This window comes from Bos indicus x Bos taurus, chromosome 3 (assembly GCF_003369695.1).
Source record: "Bos indicus x Bos taurus breed Angus x Brahman F1 hybrid chromosome 3, Bos_hybrid_MaternalHap_v2.0, whole genome shotgun sequence".
Classification (NCBI taxonomy): Eukaryota; Metazoa; Chordata; class Mammalia; order Artiodactyla; family Bovidae; genus Bos; species Bos indicus x Bos taurus.
Genome location: NC_040078.1, coordinates 55,232,213 through 55,256,254, shown reverse-complemented (window position 1 = coordinate 55,256,254; position 24,042 = coordinate 55,232,213). Strand labels below are relative to the sequence as shown.

The following is a 24,042-nucleotide window of genomic DNA, read 5'->3' as shown; positions in this document are numbered from 1 at the left end:
TAGTGACTCATTATTCTTTCTGCTCTTGTTGTACTTGAAATTTTCTGTTAAAATTTTCCTGTAGCCTATAGTCCTTTCTTTAGCATTTATTGTAGTAAACATGTGCTAGAGTCTAATTTTTCCAGTTTTTCTCTTCACAATAACATCCTTCATTCCCCAACATTGAATTCCCTTCATTTTTTTTTCCCTTTCTTTTCCTAAGACTGCACTTTCAATTCAGATATCTTTAAGTTTTCTGATTTTTCAGCCTGCTTAAATATGGTGTTGAACAACTCTAGGAAACTTTAAAAATTTCAATTAGTGTACTTTCCAGCTCCAGGATTTCTATTTGGTTCTTAGTTATAAATTCTATGTCTTTATTAATATTCCCTATTTGTTGAAATACTATTCTCCTTTTTCCCTTTTGGTTTCTTTTAGGTCTTTGACCACATGTAAGCTTTGACCATTTGTAAGACAGTTGGTATAGTCAATCCAACGACTACTTTGTGTAGTAAATCCAATGTTTTGACTTCCTTATGGATGGAGAAGGAAATGGGAACCCACTCCAGTGTTCTTGCCTGGAGAATCCCAGGGACGGGGGAGCCTGGTGGGCTGCAGCCTATGGGGTCGCACAGAGTTGGACATGACTGAAGCAACTTAGCAGCAGCAGCAGCAGCGGGGATAGTTTCTGTGAATTTCTACTTTTCTTGTGAATTGGCCATACTCTCTTATTTATGTGCTTGCCTCATAATTTTTTATTGAAAGCTGGTTATGGTGAATATTATTTGTAACTCTGGAATATAGTCCCATTTTCTATAATTTCTTATTGCTGTTTGACACAGGATGTAGTTGTTTAGTGACTTTGTAATTATGTGTGGTCACTGAAGTCTCCATTAAGTTATTAGTCAACTAGTGTTTTGACAGACATTTTTTTTTAATGCCTGCAGGTAGAAAGAAAAATTTGCCTTACATTTGCAGCTGAATTCTTTGTTTGTGTGCCAAGGCATACTTTCAGCATTCACCCAAGCATTTTATAATTCTGCCTTTTCTTGTACAGAGCTTGAATATCAGCCTGATGTGAAAGCTTAGTGCCTTCTTAGATCTCTTCTGAGGATGTCTGCTTTTGCAGCTAGTCTTCTGGTTTTCCAGTAACATGTAGAAACATTGCAGAGCTCTTATTCCCTAAAACAGCTTACTTCCTATCTCCCGCCCCCCTAAGACTATAGGATGTCTCTTAAATAATATAGACAACTGATACCCTTTGCTCCAGGCTTCATTTGCCTTTCGATGCCTTGTACTTAGCTGTTTCTCTGCTTTGAAAGATTTCTTAGTTAGTTGAAAGAAAGGTAAACCTTTTCCGTTAGTCCTCCAGGGAGCCTTCAGAGAGGTCAAAGCAGGCATCCAGAGTTCTTTGAGAATGTAGTCTTCTATGCTCCCTCTGGCACCAAGAACCTGAATCAGAAATAAAGCCTGCTGTCTTCGGGACTCCTGGGCTTCCCTCGCGGCTCAGTGGTAAAGAATCTGCCAGCGGTGCAGAGGACACTGGAGCCGTGCTTTTGGTCCCTGGGTCAGGAAGATCCCCTGGAGGAGGGAGGGCAAGGCAACCAACTCCAGCATTCTTACCTGGAAAATCACATGGACAGAGAAGCCTGACAGGCTACAATCCATAGGGTAGCAAAGAGTTGGACATGATTTGAAGTGACTGAGCACAGACACCGTCATCAGGACTATCACCAAGCCATTGGGGTTGGGGAGAGGAGAGATGAAGCTGAGATAAATTAAAATGCCCCAAAGCTTTCCCACCAAGTGTTCATTGCATTTTTTGATCAAGCATTTGCTTGGTTGCAGTAAACCTTTGACTGTTTCCCAGATTTCTGGTAGCGTTTATTCTAACCAGTTTTCCTGATTTTGTTTGTTTTCCTGTGTTTCTGTAAAGAAATTGCCTTTAAAATTTGCTACCCTACCATTTTCTTACCATTACCTACAGAGATTTTTATGGCCCATGTGAATGTGACATTCTGGATACACAGGCCTTCCCCATCCCCAAGAATCTTTAAATTATCAATATGAATGTCAGCAGGGGCTTTGCCTTAAAAATAATGTCATTAAATATTTTGAGGATGTGAAAGTGTTCTTCAGAATTGTACAGCATACTGTCATATTCTAGTAGCTTTGGATATCATTATCAGTTTTATATTATGGCAGACTTCTACATTAAATCTTGAAGGACAAATTTATAGTTGGACAGTGCTGTTACTACTATTAATATCACTCTAAAGCTTCAGTTACCAAATTGAGTTCCTAAATTTGTGGTACCTTGGGATACCAAGTGAATTCACGAGTTACCCTGGGATGCCAACTGAATTTTCCTTCACTGCTATATTAATAAATACTATAGGAAAATCAATATGGAATAGAAAATAATGGTGGCACTTTTCAATCTAATTCCAAAGTTTGATAAATTGTACAGTGCCCAGTAGGTACACATATCTCATTAGGAAGTGATCATGGTTATTTAAGAATGAAATATGATTACTTTTCAGTATATTTTTTTTCAAATAGTTATTTATAATATCCTATAAAACAGAACTGTTCGGTGTATCATTTAGACTACTAGCACAATGAAAAAGTTGAGATACTAGGCTACTATGAAACGGAAAAGCTTGGAAGCCTCTGGCCCAAACTTTCTATTGTATTTTAAATGTTTAAAGTATTTATTGTTTAAAGCATTTATCTTATGAGGTATCACCTCGCACTGGTAAGAATGCCCATCATCAAAAAATCTACAGACAGTAAATGCTGGAGAGAGTGTGGAGAAAGGGAACCCTCTACACTGTCATGGGAATGTAAACTGGTATAGCCACTATGGAGAACAGTATGGAGGTTCCTTAAAAAACTTAACAGTAGATACCATATGATCCAGCAGTCCCATTCCTGGGCATATATCTGGAAAAAAACATAATTTGAAAAGATTCATGCACCCCAGTGTTTATTGCAGCACTATTTACAATAACCAAGACATGGAAACAAGCTAACTATCCATCAACAGAGGAATGAATAAAGATGTGTTACATATAAACAAAAGAAGAGACTTTTGGACTCTGGGAGAAGGCGAGGGTAGAATGATTTGAGAGAATAGCATTGAAACATGTATATTATCATATGTGAAATAGATCACCAGTTCAGATTTGATGCATGAGACAGGGTGTTCAGGGCTGGTGCACTGGGATGACCCTGAGGGATGGGATGGGGAGGGAGGTGGGATGGGGGTTCAGGATGGGGAACACATGTACACCCATGGCTGATTCATGTCAATGTATGGCAAAAAACCACTACAATATTGTAAAGTAATTAGCCTCCAATTAAAATAAATAATTTAAATTTGAAAAAAGTAAAAAAAAATGTGTTACATATAAATAATGGAATGTTAGTCAGCCATATGAAAGAACAAAATAATTCCATCTGCAGTGACATGGATTGACCTAGAGATTGTCATGTGCATGCATGTGTGCTCAGTTGTGTCCAACAACTGTAGCCCGCCAGGCTTTTCTGTCCATGGAATTCTCCAGGCAAGAATGCTGGAGTGGGTTGCCATTTCCCACTCCAGGGAATCTTCCCAACCCAGGGGTTGAACCTGCGTCCCTTGGGTCTCCTGAATTGGCAGACAGATTCTTTACTACTGTGCCACCTGGGAAGGCCATAGACTATCATACTGAGTGAGAAAAGCAAATATATGACATTGCATATGTGGAATCTAAAAAACAGGGTACAAATGAACTTACCTATCAACACAAAACGGAAATAGAGTTACCAGTATAGAAAACAAACTTATGGTTACCAGGGAGTAAGGTGGGGCTAGGGATATTGGGAGATTGAGATTGACATATATAGACTACTGTATATAAAATAGATAATTAATAAGGACCTATTGTATATAACACAGAGAACTCTACTCAATACTCTGTAATGGCCTATATGGAAAAGAATCCACAAAAGAGTGGATATTTGTATACGTACAGTGATTGACTTTGCTGAACACCTGAAGCTAGCAGAACATTGTAAATCAACTATACTCCAATAAAAAATTTTAAAAGTAAATAAAGCATTTATCTTTCCAACCACATCCTCTATAACTTGTATCACACATCTTCTGTCACAATCTGATTTGTGCACAGTGCCTATTAAATGTCTTTGACTTATTATATGTCTCCTTTTTTAAAAATCAAAACTGGAATATAGACCTGTGAAGAACAAAGTCTTTGTCATCTACCTACATGTACTCTTAATCCCCATCACAGGGTACTTTATACATTCATTTCAGTTCAGTTCAGTCGCTCAGTCGTGTCTGACTCTTTGTGACCCCATGAATCGCAGCACGCCAGGCCTCCCTGTCCATCACCAACTCCCGGAGTTCACCCAGACTCACGTCCATCAAGTCAGTGATGCCATCCAGCCATCTCATCCTCTGTCGTCCCCTTCTCCTCCTGCCCCCAATCCCTCCCAGCATCAGAGTCTTTTCCAACGAGTCAACTCTTCGCATGAGGTGGCCAAAGTACTGGAGTTTCAGCTTTAGCATCATTCCTTCCAAAGAACACCCAGGACTGATCTCCTTTAGGATGGACTTGTTGGATCTCCTTGCAGTCCAAGGGACTCTCAAGAGTCTTCTCCAACACCACAGTTCAAAAGCATCAATTCTTCGGCACTCAGCTTTCTTCACAGTCCAACTCTCACATTCATACATGACCACTGGAAAAACCATAGCCTTGACTAGACGGACCTTTGTTGGCAAAGTAATACATTCAGTAGATACTTGGTAAATATTATTTGATAATAAGGCAGGGACTGTACTTATCTAAGTTTCCCCACCTAATGGCTCAGGACTGAACATAATATTCAAAACTTAAGAAAGATTCACTGGTTAAAATACAGTTGCTAAAGTTATACTTTTAGAAAAGTAATAAAGCTACATTTTAGAAAATCAGCTCATGTGACTGGAAATTATTTTCCTTTTCTAGTCTAGATGGTGCCTCTTCCTAACTCTTTAACCTTTTTTTAGTTCTGTCCATGTTCTTCATTCCCTTACTTTACTTTTAGTGATGTAAGTCAAGCCTAAAAGGAAGTATCTTAAGATATTTTGGTTTTTTAAAAAATTGCTCTAATTATCTACTGGACTTTAAATTTGGAATTAACTAGAAAGAGAAACAGTAGTGGTATTAATAAAGGATTAGACATGATAAAGGATTAGTCTAGATAAGTAGTTGGAGTATTTACTGCCCTGACTTTTTACTGCATGCTATTATTTATGGTTTGTCTCATTTACACTTGTTTCTTTTGCAATGCTATGCTTATAATACTAAAATTTACAAATTACTTTGATACAAAGTATGATTGAATTTTTTAGTCCAAAATTTCAAGACTAGTTTCAAGTTTTTATCAAAGATTTCCTCAGAATTAAAACAAAAAAAAGTTACTCAATTGTACCAAGTTGAAATATTGAATTAGTAAAATTGACGTAAAATAATTTTTCCAGAAAGTAAGAGAAATTAAAAAATATTTACTTATTCTAATGGAATTCATAGCTATTGCTTATGAATATTTACTTCTTGGCTTTATTTGTTTTTAAAATTTCATATTATGGGTTATAAAAGTAAAAAATTTAATTTTAAGCTATTTCTTATATGGTTATATGCAGATGCAATTGTGTCACCTCATAAAAGAAAGAAACTTCTATATACTTAATAAAGATCTTAAATATCTCCAGGTTTTTTCCTAAATGAAAGCAGGTGTTGAACATTGTCATCTCCTAATACATTGAGATTACTAAAATATTTAATTATTTACCAGGATTTGAAGTAGTAACTAGATGTTTTCAGTTTTCCCAGGATGACTTTTACATCCAAACATTTACAGTGGAAATGAACTAAGTTTACCACCTTAACAATAACAAAAAAAAGCAAATAAAACACACAGACACAAGTTGTTTCTTTTGAACCAGAATTGAAATGATATTCGTTAAACTTACAATGAGCCTTCATACTTTACAGTGAGATAAGGTTTCCATAGCCAAACCAAAAGTAAGTTTGAACTTTTCCCTCATGCTTAGCCATCTTTATTGGGATATATTTGAAGTAATACACAAATTTTTCTGGTTTTAAATATAGTTTTACAATTTTTAGTGAATAAATATACCTGAGCTACCATTATCGATATCCAGTCTATAGAACAGTTTTATTGCATATATTTGAATTATATAATTTGAGAAGTTTTGTTATATATATAAAGTATGAAACCATCACCACAAATCAAGATAATTATATACATCATCTCCAAAAGTATCCTCATGTGCCTCTGTGAAACCCCTCCTTCTTTCTCTTTTCCTGCTTTCTTTCCCCATACCTGTCCCCAGGCAAATCACTGGCCTGTTTCTGTCACTAGATATTAGTTTGCATTTTGTAGAATTCTGTATTAATTGAATCATACAGTGTATACTTTCGTGGGGGAAATCTGGCCATTTTCACTCTGAATAATTCAGAAGAATTGCATGTATCAGTAGTCCCTTTCTGTTTATTGTTGGTACTATTTAATTGTGTGACTATACCATAACTTTTTTACCCATTCACCTCTAGTTGATAGTTGGGTTGTTTCCATTTTGTACTTTTTTCAAATATAACTGCTAATAACATCCTTGTATAATTTTTGTGTAAACGTGCATTTCACTTCACTTGGATAATACCTAGGAATGTTGTAGCTGGATCACATGGTAGTCTTCTGATAATGGGTTCTTTATCCACTTTTATATTTGAAAAAGCTTCATTTTTGAAAGATATTTTCAGTAGATTTAGAATTCTAGGTTCATGGTTTGTTTCCTCAGTACTTGGAAGATATTGCTTCTCTGTCTTGCTCTCATTGTTTCTAATGAGACATCTGCTGCCGTCCTGATCTTTGTACGTACTTGTCTTTTTTTCTCTGGTGGTTTTTAAAACTTTCTTTTTATCATTTGTTTTGAGAAATTTAATTATGTTATGCTTTGGTGTAATTTACTTATTTTTCTTTTGCTCAGTGTTTATTGAACTTCTTGGAAAGTTTCAAGCACATTATAGTTTTAACCATATTTGGAAAATTTTTAGTCATTATTTTTTCAAATGTCTCTTCTGTTCTCTGTCCTCTCTACTTTTCATGAAGGTCTTTCAGTACTCATATATTAGGACACTAGAAGTTAAACTCACAGCTCACATATGTGTTGTTTTGGGAGTTTTAATTTGTTTTTTGTCCTCCAAGTCTTTCCTTTCTATCTTCTATTTTTGATCATTTATATTGCTCTAGCTTCAAGTTCACTAGCCTTTTCTTTTGTGATGTGAATGTGCCACCAATCCCATCCAGTTTTGTTTTTTTTTTTTTTTTAATCCTCAGACAGTGTAGTTTTCATCTCTAGAATTTTTTTCTGTTTTTTTTTTTATTTCCTCTTGTCTCTCTTCAACATTTTAAATAGAATATATTTATAGATAACTGTGTGAATGTCTGCTAATCATAATATTTATATCAGTTTTATTTTTTAAATGGGTCCTACTTTTCTGTTTATTTGCTTTCCTGGTATGATAGGCAGAATATTAAGAATGACTTCCAGAATCCCTCCCATGTGAATATGATGGAGCATCACTTCTGTGATGTGGCAAAGAAGAGTTTTACATACGTGATTAAGGTTACTACTCATTTGAGTTAATGTAAAGGACAGTTATCTGGATCAGCTTAATACAGTCACATGAGCCCCTCAAAAAGCAGAAGAATTTCCCTGGCCAATTATTATTATTAAAGCTGCTCAGTCATGTCTGATTCTTTGTGACCCCATGGACTATATAGTCCATGGAATTCTCCAGGCCAGAATACTGGAGTAGGTAGCCTTTCCCTTCTCCAGGGAATCTTCTAAATGCAGGGATTGAACCCAGGTCCCCTGCATTATGGGCAGATTCTTTATCAGCTGAGCTACAAGGGAAGCCCAAGAATAGTGGAATGGGTAGCCTATCCCTTCTCCAGTAGACCTTCCCCACCCAGGAATTGAACCAGGGTCTCTTGCATTGCAGGTGGATTCTTTACCAACTGAGCTATGAGGGAAGCCCTCCCTGGCCAATGGAAGAAGGGAAAGTCAAAGAGATATGAATCATAAAAAGGATTTTATGTGCCCTTGCTGGCTTAGAGATGGGGTGGGGTCACATGACAAGGGATGCAGGTCACCTCTAGAACTTGAAAATAGCTCCTGGCTGTCAGTAGCAAGGAAATAGGATCCCTATTCTTATGGCTTCGGGAAACTAGATTCTACCAGTAACCTGAATGAGTTTAGAAGCAGGTTCTTCAGAACTTCCAGATTAAGAGCCCAGCCTGGCAGACACAATGATTTCAGCCTTATAAAATCTTTAGCAAAGAATGCAGACCCTCCCACTCAAGCTCTGGCCTACAGAACTATTGGGTAATAAATGGATGTTGTTTAAAGGCACTGTGTGTGTGATAATTGGTAATACAGTAATAGAAAACAAATACACCTGGTAATCTTTGAGTGAATGCCAGACATTTTGAATTTTAGCTTGTGAGGTGCTGGGTATTTTTGTATTCCTACAAATATTACAAATATTTTTGAGCTTTATTCCAGGTCACAATTAAACTACTTGGAAACAGTTTGGTCTTTTGGGTAATGCTTTTTTAATTTTTTTTTTTAAATTATTTTTGGCAGTGCTGGGTCTTCGTTGCTGCACACAGGCCTTCTCTAGTCATGGCGAGCAGGAGCTACTCTTTGTTGTGGTGCCTAGGCTTCTGTTTATGTGGCTTCACTTGTTACAGAGCACAGGTTCTAGAGCCCACGGACTTCAGTAGTTGTGGCTCGAGGAACTAGTTACCACGCGGCGTGCAGAATCTTCCCAGGCCAGTGATTAAACTCGTCCCCTGCATTGGCAGATGGACTCTTAACCACTGGACCACCAGGGAAGTCCCTGGGTAATATGGGACTACAGCATTGTTTAGTCTAAGGGTAATTATTCTGTGTTCCTGAATCAAAACTGAATACTTAGTCTGAGGAAGCTTCTGTACGTCTCAGGAATTCTGTCTCTGGATAGCTGTATTTTTTCCTTTATGCTGGCTGTGAAGTCTAGCCCTCCCAGTGCAATCTCTCTCGTTTCTGTCTCCTTAACTCAGGTAGTCCACTTGGCTCCCCCTTTCTGTACTGTACTGATGTCCATTAGCCTTTAACACTTTTTTTTTGTACTCTTTTTTTTTTTTAAGTTGTTTGAGTTGAGAGTAAATACAGACTTTCTTTACTTTGCTGAAAGTCCTTTGGTTACTTTTAAATAATTAAAAACTTTAAATAAAATTAAGTTTTAATTATTTAAGTTTAATGGGACAGCTTTTCCCAGAAGATACTCTTCCTAAAGTGCTTACTATATGTAGTATCTAAAATTTTAATATTGAAGAACCATTTTAAAATTTTAGTACACTAACTCTAGCCCAAATGATGACAAAGCCATATCTCCAGATAGCTAAGCTCAGATGTCCTCAGTTTCATTTGAACACCTTTCATATGTATTTGCCTAAGAAAACGACAATTATTTTATGCTTGGATAATTATAGCCCATTATTACTTGACTAACTAAACTATTAAAGTGAAAAGATAATGTTATTTTACATCTCAAATAGAACAGAAATCCATCTATTCAACCCCCCCCAAAAAAACCTGTAGTCATTTTCTGTGTTAACTGTGCAATTATTAAAAACAACTGTTATTCACATAGTCAGATTTCCTTGTTTCTAATTTCTGTATGTCTGTTTTAATAGGCATATTATTTAGCTTTATATTTCCCCTCCCACTTGTTTTATCCATATAATTCTGTAATTCTTCCATGTAATTACAGAAGTGACTATTCATATACACTAGAAGATGATGTAACTAGTTTTGTTCTGTGCCCTGTAGACAACTTTTGGGAAGTGCTTTTCTTTCTATAAATTTTTTTTATAGTTGTCTTAAGTGAGAGTTTTTAATAAATTTTCTAAATAAAGCAAGAAAGAAGATAGTTACCTCAAAGAACCTCTGGGAGAAGAGATGTTGTTATTTTAGCAAACATTTCCCCCCCTATTTCTTAATAGTTAACAAAGACATAATTCTATGTGTGGAGAATTAATGTTTTCTTTCTTGATACTTAAATATGCTATAGGTACTTTGGAAGTTCGTCTTATGGGCTGTCAAGATATCCTAGAGAATGTCCCTGGACGGTCGAAAGCAGCATCAGTTGCACTACCTGGTTGGAGTCCAAGTGAGACCAGATCATCCTTCATGAGCAGAACAAGTAAAAGTAAAAGCGGAAGTAGTCGAAATCTACTAAAAACTGATGACTTATCCAGTTCAGTAATCAGATTTTTTTTTTAACAATCAAATAACAAATTAAAGTCCAATACAGAGGGCTGAGCGGTGGGGACAGAAGAGTGAGAAGAGTGAAAATTGGACAACAAACTTTACAATTATGATTTCCATAATTTAAAATATCAAAAGCTGTAATGACAGGAAAATTTTAAAGGCTACAAAATTTACCATACTGAAAATGTTGGAAAACTGAATGACATTTAGCATTAATTTCTTTAGAATAATGAAATACTGAACACCACTCTTTATGACAAACTCTTTGTGTCACATCTTGATTCTTTAAATGGAATAATGACACTTCTAAAGTAATGAAGAAATTTTGATAAATAACCGTGTTAAATTAGGATTATAGCCTAGTGTCCAAGAAGTAAACTGAAATGGGGGAGTGGGTAAAGAATAAAATACAAGAGGTTTATGAAGTACTTTGGAGATACTCTGAAGTAGTCATAATCTATGATATATAACTGGTGGGAAAGGCATGTAACAATTCAGCCTAGTACAGTATATCTGCTTTCCTGTATATGGAGAGAGACTTTAGGAAAAATGTAAAAATAAAAATCATTTAAGGTAAAACCTTAATAAATAGCAAATGTAGAGGGAGAAAAACTGGGTGATTGATAATAATATATAAAAATACACCCACACATACATGTGTGGCAAACAACTACTGGCCACCTGTAAGTCCTTTCAGTAATTTTCTGATGTAAACGAAATAGCAATTAACTATTTATGTTTTTATAAAACACAAAAGATAACTTGGAAGGGTCTAGTAGAAGTGTGTGTGTGTGTTTATATACAGCTAGCTGTTTAAGATTTAAAAGCTTCAGTAGTGAGTAAGAAAAACTTATTTCAAAGTCCCATAAGACTTTTGTTGACATAAAACAGTGTTATTTCTATTTTAAAGGTTTTAAAGTACTTAATCAAATTTTAAATTGTAATTACAGATGATGTCTGTGCAGTTTTGAAGCTGGACAATACTGTGGTTGGTCAAACTAGCTGGAAACCCATTTCCAATCAGTCGTGGGACCAGAAGTTTACACTGGAACTAGACAGGGTAAGATGAGAAACTTTTTACCTGAATTTTCATTATATTTATAATTCATTTTTCATGCATATTTTATGTTTTAGAAGAGTTTGATAAATTTTATTCTTAACAGAATCTAAGAAGAACCTAGGTATTTTTGACATTTCCCATCTGATGAGGTATATATAAATCTACCTTATCAGATTGCTGCAGGAGCTTTCATTTGTGCAGTGATTTGAAAATATATACTTTGTACTAACCTGAAAGATCGACAACCAGGTGAGATCTAATATTGAACTATTTTTTGAATTTTAATAATGTGCTGTCTAACCACTAAGGAGATTTTTCTGACTCACCACTTGTGGGTTATATTATCAAAGCTGCATTTGAAGTGAACTGTTGTGCTCAGACAGACATTCCTCCATGTATCTCAGTGGATTTCATGGATACTGTGAGTGGCTAGAATGTAATCTGTAATCTGCTGCAGAACCCAGCAGAAGTAAACTTGGTCCAGAGTAGAGTTAAATCCATGGTGATAATTTTACTTACATTCTGATGTATCCATTGGTGTGTGGGAAGAAAATATTAAAATTTAATCATAATTTTATCTAAAAGATAAGAAAGATGTTTTGATCATTTAGTATTCAGGTTAATGGTACATATGTCTTTAAAAAATTACATATATTAGTGAAAGCAGATTTATAGTGCTTAATGATGATATGATGTGGCACTTACTACTCTGGCCTCTACTTTTAAATATTTTTTCTGGTTTATTTCTTTTCTATCTCAGAGGCAGCATCTTAATCAGGCCCTCACCATTGCTTTTCTTGGTTCAAATACTATGTCACCCACTTAAATGTATTTGGACAAATGCTTAACTTTTTGTGTATATCAGTTTCCTTATCTTTAATACTATCCACCTCACTGAAGGGCTTTCCTGGTGGCTCAGCAGTCAGAGAATCTGCCTGTAGTGCAAGAGACGATTTCCCTGGACAGGGAAATGGTAACCCAGTCCAGTATTTTTGCCTGAGAAAGCCCATGGACAGAGGAGCCTGGCAGGCTACAGTCCATGGGGTTGCAAGGGTGGGATATGACTTAGTGACTAAACTACCACCACTAAAGAGCTTTTGATAGGGAAATTGACATCTGATTTAGATGATCAGATGTAAATAATACAAATATTGTTGTTGTTGTTCAATCGCTAAATAGTGTCCGACTCTGCAATCTCATGGGCTGCAGCACGCTGGGTTTCTCTGTCCTTCACTTTCTCCCAGAGTTTGTTCAAACATATCCATTGAGTCATTGATGTCAGCCAACCATGTCATCCTCTGTCACTCCTTTCTCCTCTTGTTCTCAATCTTTCCCAGTATCAGGGTCTTTTCTGATGCTCTGAAAGAGCTCTGGAAAAGAGCTCTTTTCCAGAGTCAGCTCTTTGCATCAGGTGGCCAAAGTATTGGAGCTTCAGCTTCAGCATCAGTCCCTCCAATGAATATTCAGGACTCATTTCCTTTAGGATTGAGTGGTTTGATCTCCTTGCAGTCCAAGGGACTCTCAAGAGTCTTCTCTAGCACCACAGTTAAATGCATCAGTTTTTTGGCACTCAGCCTTCTTTATGGTCCAACTCTCACATCTGCATGACTACTGGAAAAACCATATCTTTAACTATGTGGAGATTTGTTGGCAAAGTGGTGTCTCTTTTTAATACGCCATCTATGTTTGTCATAGCTTTTCTTCCAAGGAGCAAGTGTCTTTTAATTTCATGGCTTACAGTCCCCATCTGCAGTGATTTTGGAGCTCAAGAAAATAAAGTCTGTCACTATTTCCATTGTTTCCCCATCTGTTTGCCATAAGTGATGGGATCGGAGGCCATGATCTTCGTTTTTTAAATGTTGAGTTTTAAGCCAGCATTTTCACTCTCCTTTTTCACCTTTATCAAGAGGCTCTTTAGTTCCTCTTTGCTTTTTGCCATTAAGGTGGTGTCATCTGTATATCTGAGATTGTTGGTGTGTCTTCCGGCAATCTTGATTCCAGCTTGTGATTCACCCAGCCCAGGATTTCACATGATGTTCCTTGCATGTAAGTTAAATAAGCGGGGGCTTCCCTGGTGGCTCAGACTGTAAAGAATCAACCTGCAGTGAGGGAGACCTGGGTTCAGTCCCTGGATTGGGAAGATCCCCTGGAGGAGGGCACGGCAACACACTCCAGTATTTTTTGGAGCTTCTCTGGTAGCTCAGTTGGTAAAGAATCTGCCTGCAGTGTAGGAGAACTGGGTTTGATCCCTGGGTCAGGAAGATCTTCTGGAGAAGGAAATAGCAAACCACTCCAGTATTCTTGCCCATGGACCAAGGAACCTGGCAGGGTGACAATATACAACTTTGATGTACTCCTTTCCCAATACAAATATAGAAGCTAATAAAAAAGTTACTAGCCCATAATGGGAAAAAGTTTATAAAGGAAGAAAAAAAAAGCTCTAACAATCAAATCTTAAGCAGTGTCCCTAGCATAGGAAAAGAAGGAAGATTTGCCAAGGAGAAGTAGAAAACTCTGGGTAGAATCAGATCATAACCTTATGAAAGCTTATCCAGTATCTAGTGAAGAGTTGCTAGGATGTTGAGATGATGAAATTCCTGTTACAAATGAAACACTTCAAAGCAAATGGGATTTAAAATCAATTATAGATTTAACTAAGATTTGGTAACTGTCTTTAAAGTGAAAAGGAGGGGCTTCCCTTGTGACTCAGTGGTAAAGAATCCACCTGCCAATGCAGGAGACATAGGTTCAATCCCTGATCCGGGAAGATCCCACATGCCACAGAGCAACTAAGCCCCTGCACCACAACTGTTCAGCCTGTGTTCTGGGAGCCACAACTACTGAGCCCATGTGTTACAACTACTGAAAGCCCGTGTGCCCTAGAGCCCACGCCTGCAACAAGAAGAAGCCACAACAATGAGAATCCAATGCACTGCAATTGGAGAGTAGCCCCCACTTGCTCCAACTATTAGGTTCGTACAAAAGTAATTGCAGTTTCAGACCACGAATTGTAAATCATTATGATTAGGCTCAAACCCATTTTTAGCTATCAAAATAGGAACCATTGCAATCAATACATTTTGCCAATGAGAAATGAGATTGTTTTTTCTTATACCATAACAATCATGCTTCAGGATTCAGTAAACTTTTTGAAAGCATTTTCTGCCTCCTGCTGGTTGTGTGTTTTCCCTGCATAAAGTTGTTGAGATGCTTGAAGAAATGGTAGTTGGTTGGTGAGAGGTCAGATGAATATAGCGGATGAGGCAAAACTTCATAGCCCAATTTATTCAACTTTTGAAGCATTGGTTATGCAATTACGCAGTCAGGCATTGCTGTGGAGAATTGGGCCCTTTTTGTTGACCAATGCTGGCGGCAGGCATTGCAGTTTTGGTGCATCTCATCGATTTGCTGAGCATACTTCTCAGATGTAATGGTTTCTCTGGGATTCCAAAAGCTGTAGTGCCTCAAACTGGAAGCAGACCACCAGAAACCATGACCTTTTTTTGGTGCAAGTTTGGCTTTTGAAAGTGTCTTGGAGCTTCTTCTCAGTCCGTCTGCTGAGCCGGTCATTGCTGGTTGTCATACAATCCACTTTTTGTCGAATGTCACAATCTAATTGAGAAATGGTTTGTTGTTCTTGTGTATAGTAAGAGAACTTGTGTACAGTAAGAGAAGACATGCTTAAAACAACAGTTTTTTTTGATTTGCAGTCAGCTCATGAGGCACCCACTTATAGAGCTTTTTCACCTTTCTGATTTGCTTCAAATGCCAAATGATTATAGGATGGTTGACGTTGAGTTCTTCGGCAACTTCTCACATAGTTGTGAGGGGATTGGCTTTGATGATTGCTCTCAGTTGGTCGTTGTCAACCTCTAATTGCCAGCCACTATGCTCTCCTCTCCTTGGCAAAACTTCTTGAACCACCACTGCACTGTCTATTAGCAATTCCTGGCCAAATGCATTGTTGATGTTCCGCATTATCTCTGCTGCTTTATGAACTCAAAAAGTCATTCAAATAAAAAATGTCACTTGAATTTGCTTTTTGTCTATCATCATTTCTATAGTCTAAATATAAAATAAACCTCAATTATTAAGTCATCAGCAAAAAACATAAAGTAAGAAATTCACGTTAAAGTGATGTATAGTGTTGTTGTTCGGTCACTAAGTCGTGTCCAACTCTTTGCGACTCCATGGACTGCATCACACCAGGCTTCCCTGTCCTTCACCATCTCTTACAGTTTGCTCAAACTCATGTCCTTTGAGTCTGTGATGCCATCCAACCATCTCATCATCTGTCGTCCCCTTCTCCTGCCTTCAATCTTTCCCAACATCCAGGTCTTTTCCAATGAATCAGTTCTTCACATCAGGTGGCCAAAGTATTGGAGCTTCAGATTCAGCATCAGTCCTTCCAGTGAATATTCAGGGTTGATTTCCTTTAGGACTGACTGGTTTGGTGTCCTTGCTGTCCGAGGGACTATCAAGAGTCTTCCCCTACACCACAGGTTGAAGGCATCAGTTCTTTGATGCTCAGCTTTCTTTATGATCCAACTCTTAACATCTGTACATGACTACTGGAAAAACCATAGCTCTGACTATATGGACCTTTGTAGGCAAAGTAATGTCTCTGTTTTTTAATTTTTGTCTAGGTTTGTGATTGCTTTTTTCCCAAGGAGCAAGTGTCTTTTAATTTCATGGCTGCGTGAAATTTATACATCATGAAATTAAAAGAGCAGGAGTCACCACATTTATTTAAGAATGTATTCCAGTATCAAATGGCAAAGTTCAACAATGCGAAAGCGCAATTACTTTTGCACCAACCTAAACAGAAAAGCCTATGCAGCAACGAAAACCCAGCACAGCCAAAAATAAATAAAATTATTGTTATTATTATTATTTTTAAATTATACGGAGGAACACATAAAACAAAAATTAAAGTAGGGATAGCAGTGAGATGTCCATTTGTGTGTATTGACTAAATGGATTGGGAGTAACTTCCTCAAGTTCACTGTTAAGGTTTATTGGATGAGTTGTTGTTTATGCTGATCAAGTAGCAGTGTTTGCCAAGTGCTTTAAAAGGGGCAAGTGGTAGGTTGTAGTACGTGTTCTGTTCATCCTTGAACATCCTTGACTGTATGCTTTGTGAGTGTGGAAGATAAAGCAAAATCAATGATGATAGATTTTATTTCAGTACAAAGAATAGTACTGTTCAAAAATAAATTGCTACAGTAAGTTCTCTCTCAGTGAGGTTTTTTAACTTCTCATTTTATATCAGAGTATAGTTGATTAACAATATTTTATTAGTTTCAGTTCAGTTGCTCAGTCGTGTCCGACTCTTTGTGACCTCATGAACCACAGCACACCAGTCCTCCCTGTCCAACACCAACTCCCGCAGTTCACCCAAACCCGTGTTTGGGTGAACTCAAATCCTTTGAGTCGTTGATGCCATCCAACCATCTCATCCTCTGTTGTCCCCTTCTCCTCCTGCCCTCAGTCTTTCCCAGGATCAGGGTCTTTTCAAATGAGTCAGCTCCTCGCATCAGGTGACCAAAGTATTGGAGTTTCAGCTTCAGCATTAGTTTTTCCAATGAATATTCAGGGCTGTTTTCCTTTAGGATTGACCGGTTTGATTTCCTTCCAGAGTGATTATATATCGATAAATTTCAGAGCTGATAGTAGGCCAGGAGTGTCCTTCAGAATGTTCTTTCTTCCTTGATAATTTGTATGAGATAGACAGTTAACAGTGGCAAAAATGAAGAAACAGCAGAAGATGATGAAAACCTGGTAAAGAGTGAATAATTTACTATTATCCAACCTATACACTTAGAAAACTACCAAGTTTGATAACTGTTGTTTGGTAATGTTTTACTTGCACTGTAATCTTCATCTGAAATTGTTTTTCTTCTTCATGACATGAGACTTTCTTCCCACTTTGGAGTAATCTCTCTTGAAACTTTGAAGACACTGCATCGCTAAGTAAAGCTATTCATCCCTTAGGTCAGTTTGACCTTCTGGGTTCCTAATGTGCATGTTACCTATCCCTGACTGGATTAGAAGCTCCTCTTTGGGGAAGGCCACATTGCTAAGCATGATAAATACTTCTGTTTATGTAGTATATTTTACCTTTCATGTGCTTTTTTAGTTTTTATTTTATCCCTTATATTTTTAGAATATTTATTTATAGAAAATGTTTATAGAAACATTTATAGAAGATATTATTTTAAACTGACATGTTCATGCTCAGCATTTTGCCTAATGTCAAGCTTCTTTGCTATGACATTCTAGAACTAAGTTGTCTATACTGTTTCTTTCTTTTCCAAAATACAAAAGTTCATAGGTCTTTTCATTTATTTTTTAATTTATGTTGTATTTTTGGTAATGCCATGTAACTTGTGAAATCTCAGTTTCCCAACAAGGAACTGAATCCAGGCCATGGCAGTGAAAGCCCAGAATTTAAACTTCTAGGCCACAGAGAACTCCCAGATAGATCTTTTTAGAGTTTTGAGATACTCTAGAAATTATCTAGATTTAGAATGATCTAGAAAAGTTAAAATTATGTTCCTGGGAGCTCGGGGCTCTTGTAGAATCATTTCAGATACAACACAAACTATTTTTATGTATGTGTTTTGATTTTGTTTTGAGATTCAGGGTAAGATGTCATTTGAAATTTGGCAGTTTAAAAAAAAAGTTTTGAAAATTACTGATGTAATCCAGCCTCCTCATTTTACAGATTAATAAGGATATTTTGTGTTCTAGAGGTTAAATAACTAGCCCAAGGTATAAACTAGGATTCTGAAGTGTCCTATCAGTTCCGAGTTCTTTCTGTTCTTATCAGGTTACCCTTTTTATATTTTCTTATAAAATTTCTTCTTTATTAATGTTTATTAGAAACACAATAGCTGTCTAATTTCACATTTTTTCTGAATTCCCTCAGCCTTCCTCTAGTAAAAAGTTTAGTCCTTCCATGAGAGATTGAAATAAAAAGCAAGAATTCTTATATATAACCTCTTCCCATTCACATTTCCTTTTGATTAACTTTGCTAATGTAATGGGGAACCATCTTTATCAATATTAGAAACAGGATGAATTGAAGCTTGGAAAAGTTTTATCAGGAACCAGTTCTGGAGAAGGCAATGGCATCCCACTCCAATACCCTCGTCTGGAAAATCCCATGGACGGAGGAGCCTGGTAGGCTGCAGTACATGGGGTTACTAAGAGTCAGACACGACTGAACGACTTCACTTTCACTTTTCACTTTAATGCATTGGAGAAGGAAATGGCAACCCGCTCCAGTATTCTTGCCTGGAGAATCCCAGGGAAAGAGGAGCCTAGTGGGCTGCCGTCTATGGGGTCTCACAGAGTCGGACATGACTGAAGCGGCATAGCAGCAGCAGCAGTTCTGTTAAGAGCAGAGTACTAGAGAATGTTCACTGATCAGTGGAAAAAGAAGAAGAGAATATTGACAAAGTGGGAGCCAGTAGAAAGGTTGTAGAATTAGTGGATTAGAAGTAACAGTGAGGTTGAAGGATCAGTGGATGTTGAGGGGCTAGAAAGATTGAGCTACTAGAATGTTAGGAGGTGATGGTCAGAGAGAAGGATGCAAACAGCTGAGGCTGTGGAAAGATTATAGATACTGGTGGGAGTGAGAGGCTGAAATGTAGGAATGAGGACAAGATTAGTAGAGAACTTCTCAAGGGATTCCTATTTATTGTTTTTGCATTATCAGAAATTGCCAATACATAGTATTAAACTATCCACACTCCTGTCCTCATTCTTCCAAATAATTAAATCAGTAACTTAGGGTTTATATTATTATGAAAGTGAAAGTGTTAGTCACAGTGTGAAAAGTATAACAACTTTTAAGTATTACTAATTCCATCCCCAGCATCAATACTACTTTCATTTGCCTGACTCAAAACAAGTTTTCCTCCCTGATACTGTTGGAGAATACAGAAAGTAGACTTCTCCATTTCTAGTTTAAAATAATGTAGTCTAAACTACCAACCTCTGGTTCAATTATGTAGTTTATAGTTCCGAAGATAACTGTTTTCAAAATACTTAAAATTCTAACTAATGCTAAAAATGCTAATAATATAGCATTAATACTTATCACTTCTAAATGCCATTGTTGATCTTGAAATAATTATACTTCCCCTTTCATGACAAATATTCTCTGCATTAGTAATATCAGAAAGAAGCAGTGAGGTAGGAGGTCCTCAGCTCATGTGCTCACTGCCAAGGTGTCTTTTCCTCGTCATTTTTCCTGATTGTCTGTGAGACCTTCTAGCACATTGTGTCTTGACTGATTTTTTTCATGTGTTGTTTTTTGTTAGTATTTTCTGTAAGTCAAATGATTTTATTATGCATACTAGGAGTTTAGATAATAAGATGCATAAGTTCACAAACTGAAAGTTTTTATATGAAAGAAATAATGTATTACTTTGTTGAGCCTAAAGGAAAAAACATTTATCTCTATGGATGATCCACAAAATTCTGAAAAACAAAATAATGGAGAAGTCATGCTTTATAATTTAAATGTATGTAGATTATGACTTGTATGTAGAGGTCTATTTATGGCTTTGCCTCCAAATTATAAACTGTGTTCTACAAGTATATTTAATAATTGATTGTTAAAACCTTAAATATATTTTTCCACATAAGCATTATTTTTATAGAGTTTTCCCTCATGTAGATACGGTATAATATACTTGTCCCTGGTTTTGTGCAGCTTTTTTGTTTTGTTTTGTCTGATTTTGTAATAAATGAACATCTTTCTGTAAAAAACTTAGTTTTCTGTTTAATGCTGACCTAATCAGACCCCTATTGGTCCTGTTACTCAGTATTATTCTTTAGAAGATTAAATGATCTAACATTCTTAAAAGTGTTTGGCATAGTGTGTGGCACACTGAAAGCAGAGAATAAATGCTGTTTACAGATGTTTTCCTGATTTAGCATTGAGATTATAAGGTTTGGACTTCCCTGGTAGTCCAATGGTTAAGACTCCACACTCCCAACACAGGGGCCACAGGTTCAGTCCCTGGCCGGGGAAGATCCTACATGCCACATAGCCAAAAAAATAAGAAAGAAATAAAAAGGTTTGAATTGGGTTCTTTGAGGTGAACACTGAGGTCATACAATAGCACAACAGATGATACCAGTTAGAAGAGGAAAATCCAAAAGATATTGAAGCTGTGAGATGGGGAAGAGTTTCTGTGGTCATTCGTCTGTATTGTTAGTTCCCAGTTATGTATTCTTTATCTAAAAGAAATACCTTAACTGAGGAGTGTCAGAATATGAATTTCTTCCTTTTAGTAAAATATATGTTTGTTAAAGTAATACATAACAGAGAAACATTATAAAAGCACTCTTTAAAATAGTGTGACCGTTGTGTATGTTATCTTTGTTTATTGTATTTGTACTTTGTACTTTTTGTAATATTTTTTCACGTTTGTCCAATGATGTCTTCCCTGTTTTCTTTATTTTTTATTTAATTATTCTAGTCACGTGAACTGGAAATTTCAGTTTATTGGCGTGATTGGCGATCTCTGTGTGCTGTAAAATTTCTGAGGTTAGAAGATTTTTTAGACAACCAACGGCATGGCATGTGTCTCTATTTGGAACCACAGGGTACTTTATTTGCAGAGGTAATAAATGTATTTTATTTTAAGTATGCATAACTGCAATTGAAGTTATATATGTAAGCAACATGATGTAGAATGGGAAGAGTATTTAGGCTGAATGACAGATAACTTGAATTCTTGGCTCAACTCTGCCACTAAATAGTATATTACCCTAAGACAAATCATTTTTCTTTTCTAGGTCTGTTATCTTATCTAGAAAATGAGGGGATGGAACCAAATTATATCTTAGATTCTCTTAAGTTTTTAAAACTTAGAAAGTTTACTGAATTTCATGAACCATGAATCTAATGCTGTATTCATGTCAACTTAAATTTTCTTCACTGCAGGTTACCTTTTTTAATCCAGTTATTGAAAGAAGACCAAAACTCCAAAGACAAAAGAAAATTTTTTCCAAACAACAAGGTAATTACTAAGAAATAAGGTAGAGAGTGTTTTGGTGTTATCTTAAATATTTTAAATGTACATACTGTTTAAAAAGTGATACCCATCTTTGCTTTTTGCTTATTTGTTCAGTTATTTACTTAATTTTATTAGGGAAAGTTTTAAACATATATATAGAAACTAGTGCAATGTAACATCACTCAGTTTCAACAACAGTCAACTCATGTCCAATTTTGTTTCATCCATGTTCCATCACTCACAACTTCCTCAGCTTATTTGAAGTGAACCCAGACATCATATTGATTCATCCATAAATATTACAGTATCTCTAAAAGATGAGAATTCTTTTTTTTTTCAACCTTAACCACCTATCATTACTAGACTTAAGTGAGCAATTCCTACCTATTTATTTTTTAAACAGATTTTGCTTTTTTGCACTAGCCTTTAATAACAAATAGTTAAGAACTTTTTTTAAATGACAGATACTGTTTGTTCTTCATAAATTATAAACCAATGAATATGAATTTTTCAGTTATGGCTTTTGGTAATAAAAAAAATTACTTGTTCGGTTTTCTTTATTTACAATATCCACAGGCAAAACCTTTCTCAGAGCTCCTCAAATGAATATTAATATCGCCACATGGGGAAGACTTGTGAGAAGAGCTATTCCTACAGTAAATCATTCTGGCACCTTCAGCCCTCAAGCCCCTGTGCCTGCTACAGTGCCAGTGGTTGATGTACACATCCCTGAATTAGCACCTCCAGCTAGGTATGCATTTTAACATTATTAAGCTTTTATAAAATAATTATTGTGACACTCATACATTTTGATTACAGTGAATCTATTACAAGTCTCATTTTTTCCAAATAGTATTTTGAAGTTAGTGCTCGACTTTTAAAAACAATAAAATTGTTTGCTTTAATTTTAAAGCTATTTAAAATATATACTTTTGATTACTGCTTTTGGTGAATTGCTTTATCTTTTATAAGTGATTCCACAGTAACCAAGTTGGACTTTGATCTTGAACCTGAGCCTCCTCCAGCCCCACCACGTGATTCTTCCCTTGGTGAAATAGATGAATCTGCAAGAGATTTGGATACACCAGGACAGGTAAGGCATTTTAAACCTTGTATAATTCCTTTCACCAAATAAATTACCAGTTATAGCATCATGGTAATTTATCAGCTGTAGCATCATTGGGCTTCCCTTGTGGCTCAGATGAGAAAGAATCTGCCTGCAATGTGGGAGACTGGGATTGGATCCCTGGGTAAGGAAGATCCCCTGGAGGACATGGCAACCCACTGCAGTATTCTTGCCTGGAGAATCCTCATGGACAGAGGAGCCTGGAGGACCACATGGGGTTGTAAAGAGTCAGACACAACTGAGCAACTAACACTATAGCATCATAGTGAATGAGATGCACTTTTAAGCTGTTTCTTGTGAGTGAAACATAAAAACCTCTGGATGCCCATGAGCCACTAGAGATGGAATAGGTTGCTTATTCTAGGAGCCTGGGAGTATTGCTGATATTAGATGAAGTATTTCCTGACTGTGCATCTTCTAACTAGGTTAACATAATACCTGAAAATGCATATAAAATGAAAGTAATGTATTCATTTTTTTAATTGAAATATTGATTTACAACACTGTTTCAGGTATACAGCATAGTGATTCAGTAGTTTTTTCAGAGTCTATTTCATTATAGCTTTTTACAAGATAATGGTTATAATTCCCTGTGCCATACAATATATCCTATTATCTGTTTTATTTATAGAAGTGTGTATCTAGTAACCCTATACCCTTAGTTTGTCCCTCTCCTATTCCTTCTCCCCCTGGTAACCACAACTTTGTTTTCTAAATCTATGAGTCTATTTCTGTTTTGTAAATACATTCATTTATATTATTTTTTAGATTCCACATATGGGATATATACCATTTCTTCCTCTGACTTACTTCACTAAGGATAATATTCTATAGGTCCATCCATATTGCTGTAGAGGGCATTATTTCATTCTTTTTGTGGGCAGAGATTAATTTTCCATTCTATATCTATATACCACATTTTAAAACAAAGTTGATATACAATGTTGTGCTTAATTTCTTCTGTAGAGCAGAGTGACTTAGTTATACATATAAATATTTTTTTCCATTACAGTTTATCGCAGGATATTGAATATAATTTCTTATGCTATATAGTAGGACCTTGTTGTTTATCCATCCTGTATATAGTAGTTTGCGTCTGCTAATCCCACATTCCCAATCCTTTCCTCCCCCAACTCCGTTGCCCTTGACAACCACAAAGCTGTTCTCTATATTTCTGAGTGCTTTGTTTTGTAGATATGTTCATTTGTGTTATATTTTAGATTCCACATATAAATGATATCATGTGGTATTTGTCTTTCTCTTTCTGACTTAATTCATGTATCATGATAATCTCTAGGTCCATCCATGTTAGTGCAGACAGCATTATTTCATTCTTTTTTAATGGCTGAGTAATTCCACTGTGTGTCTGTGTGTATATATACACACACACACACCAAGTGTTCTTTATCCGTTCATCTACCAGTGCACATTCAGGTTGTTTCCATGC

At 36.3% G+C, this 24,042-nt stretch overlaps 1 protein-coding gene across 4 annotated transcripts in view; it reads left to right on the top strand.

Annotated features, from left to right (window-relative positions):
- The window catches only part of PKN2 (protein kinase N2), a 134,788-nt gene that overhangs the window by 85,858 nt on the left and 24,888 nt on the right, over nt 1-24,042 (top strand). For 2 of the 4 annotated variants that reach the window (XM_027536642.1, XM_027536645.1), the window contains 6 exons: nt 10,173-10,358; nt 11,323-11,432; nt 20,930-21,073; nt 21,397-21,472; nt 22,046-22,220; nt 22,442-22,562. In XM_027536642.1, coding sequence (XP_027392443.1) covers nt 10,173-10,358; nt 11,323-11,432; nt 20,930-21,073; nt 21,397-21,472; nt 22,046-22,220; nt 22,442-22,562 — 812 coding nt within the window. The remainder of the gene's footprint in view (nt 1-10,172; nt 10,359-11,322; nt 11,433-20,929; nt 21,074-21,396; nt 21,473-22,045; nt 22,221-22,441; nt 22,563-24,042) is intronic. The other 2 variants (XM_027536643.1, XM_027536644.1) reach the window with 2 other exon arrangements.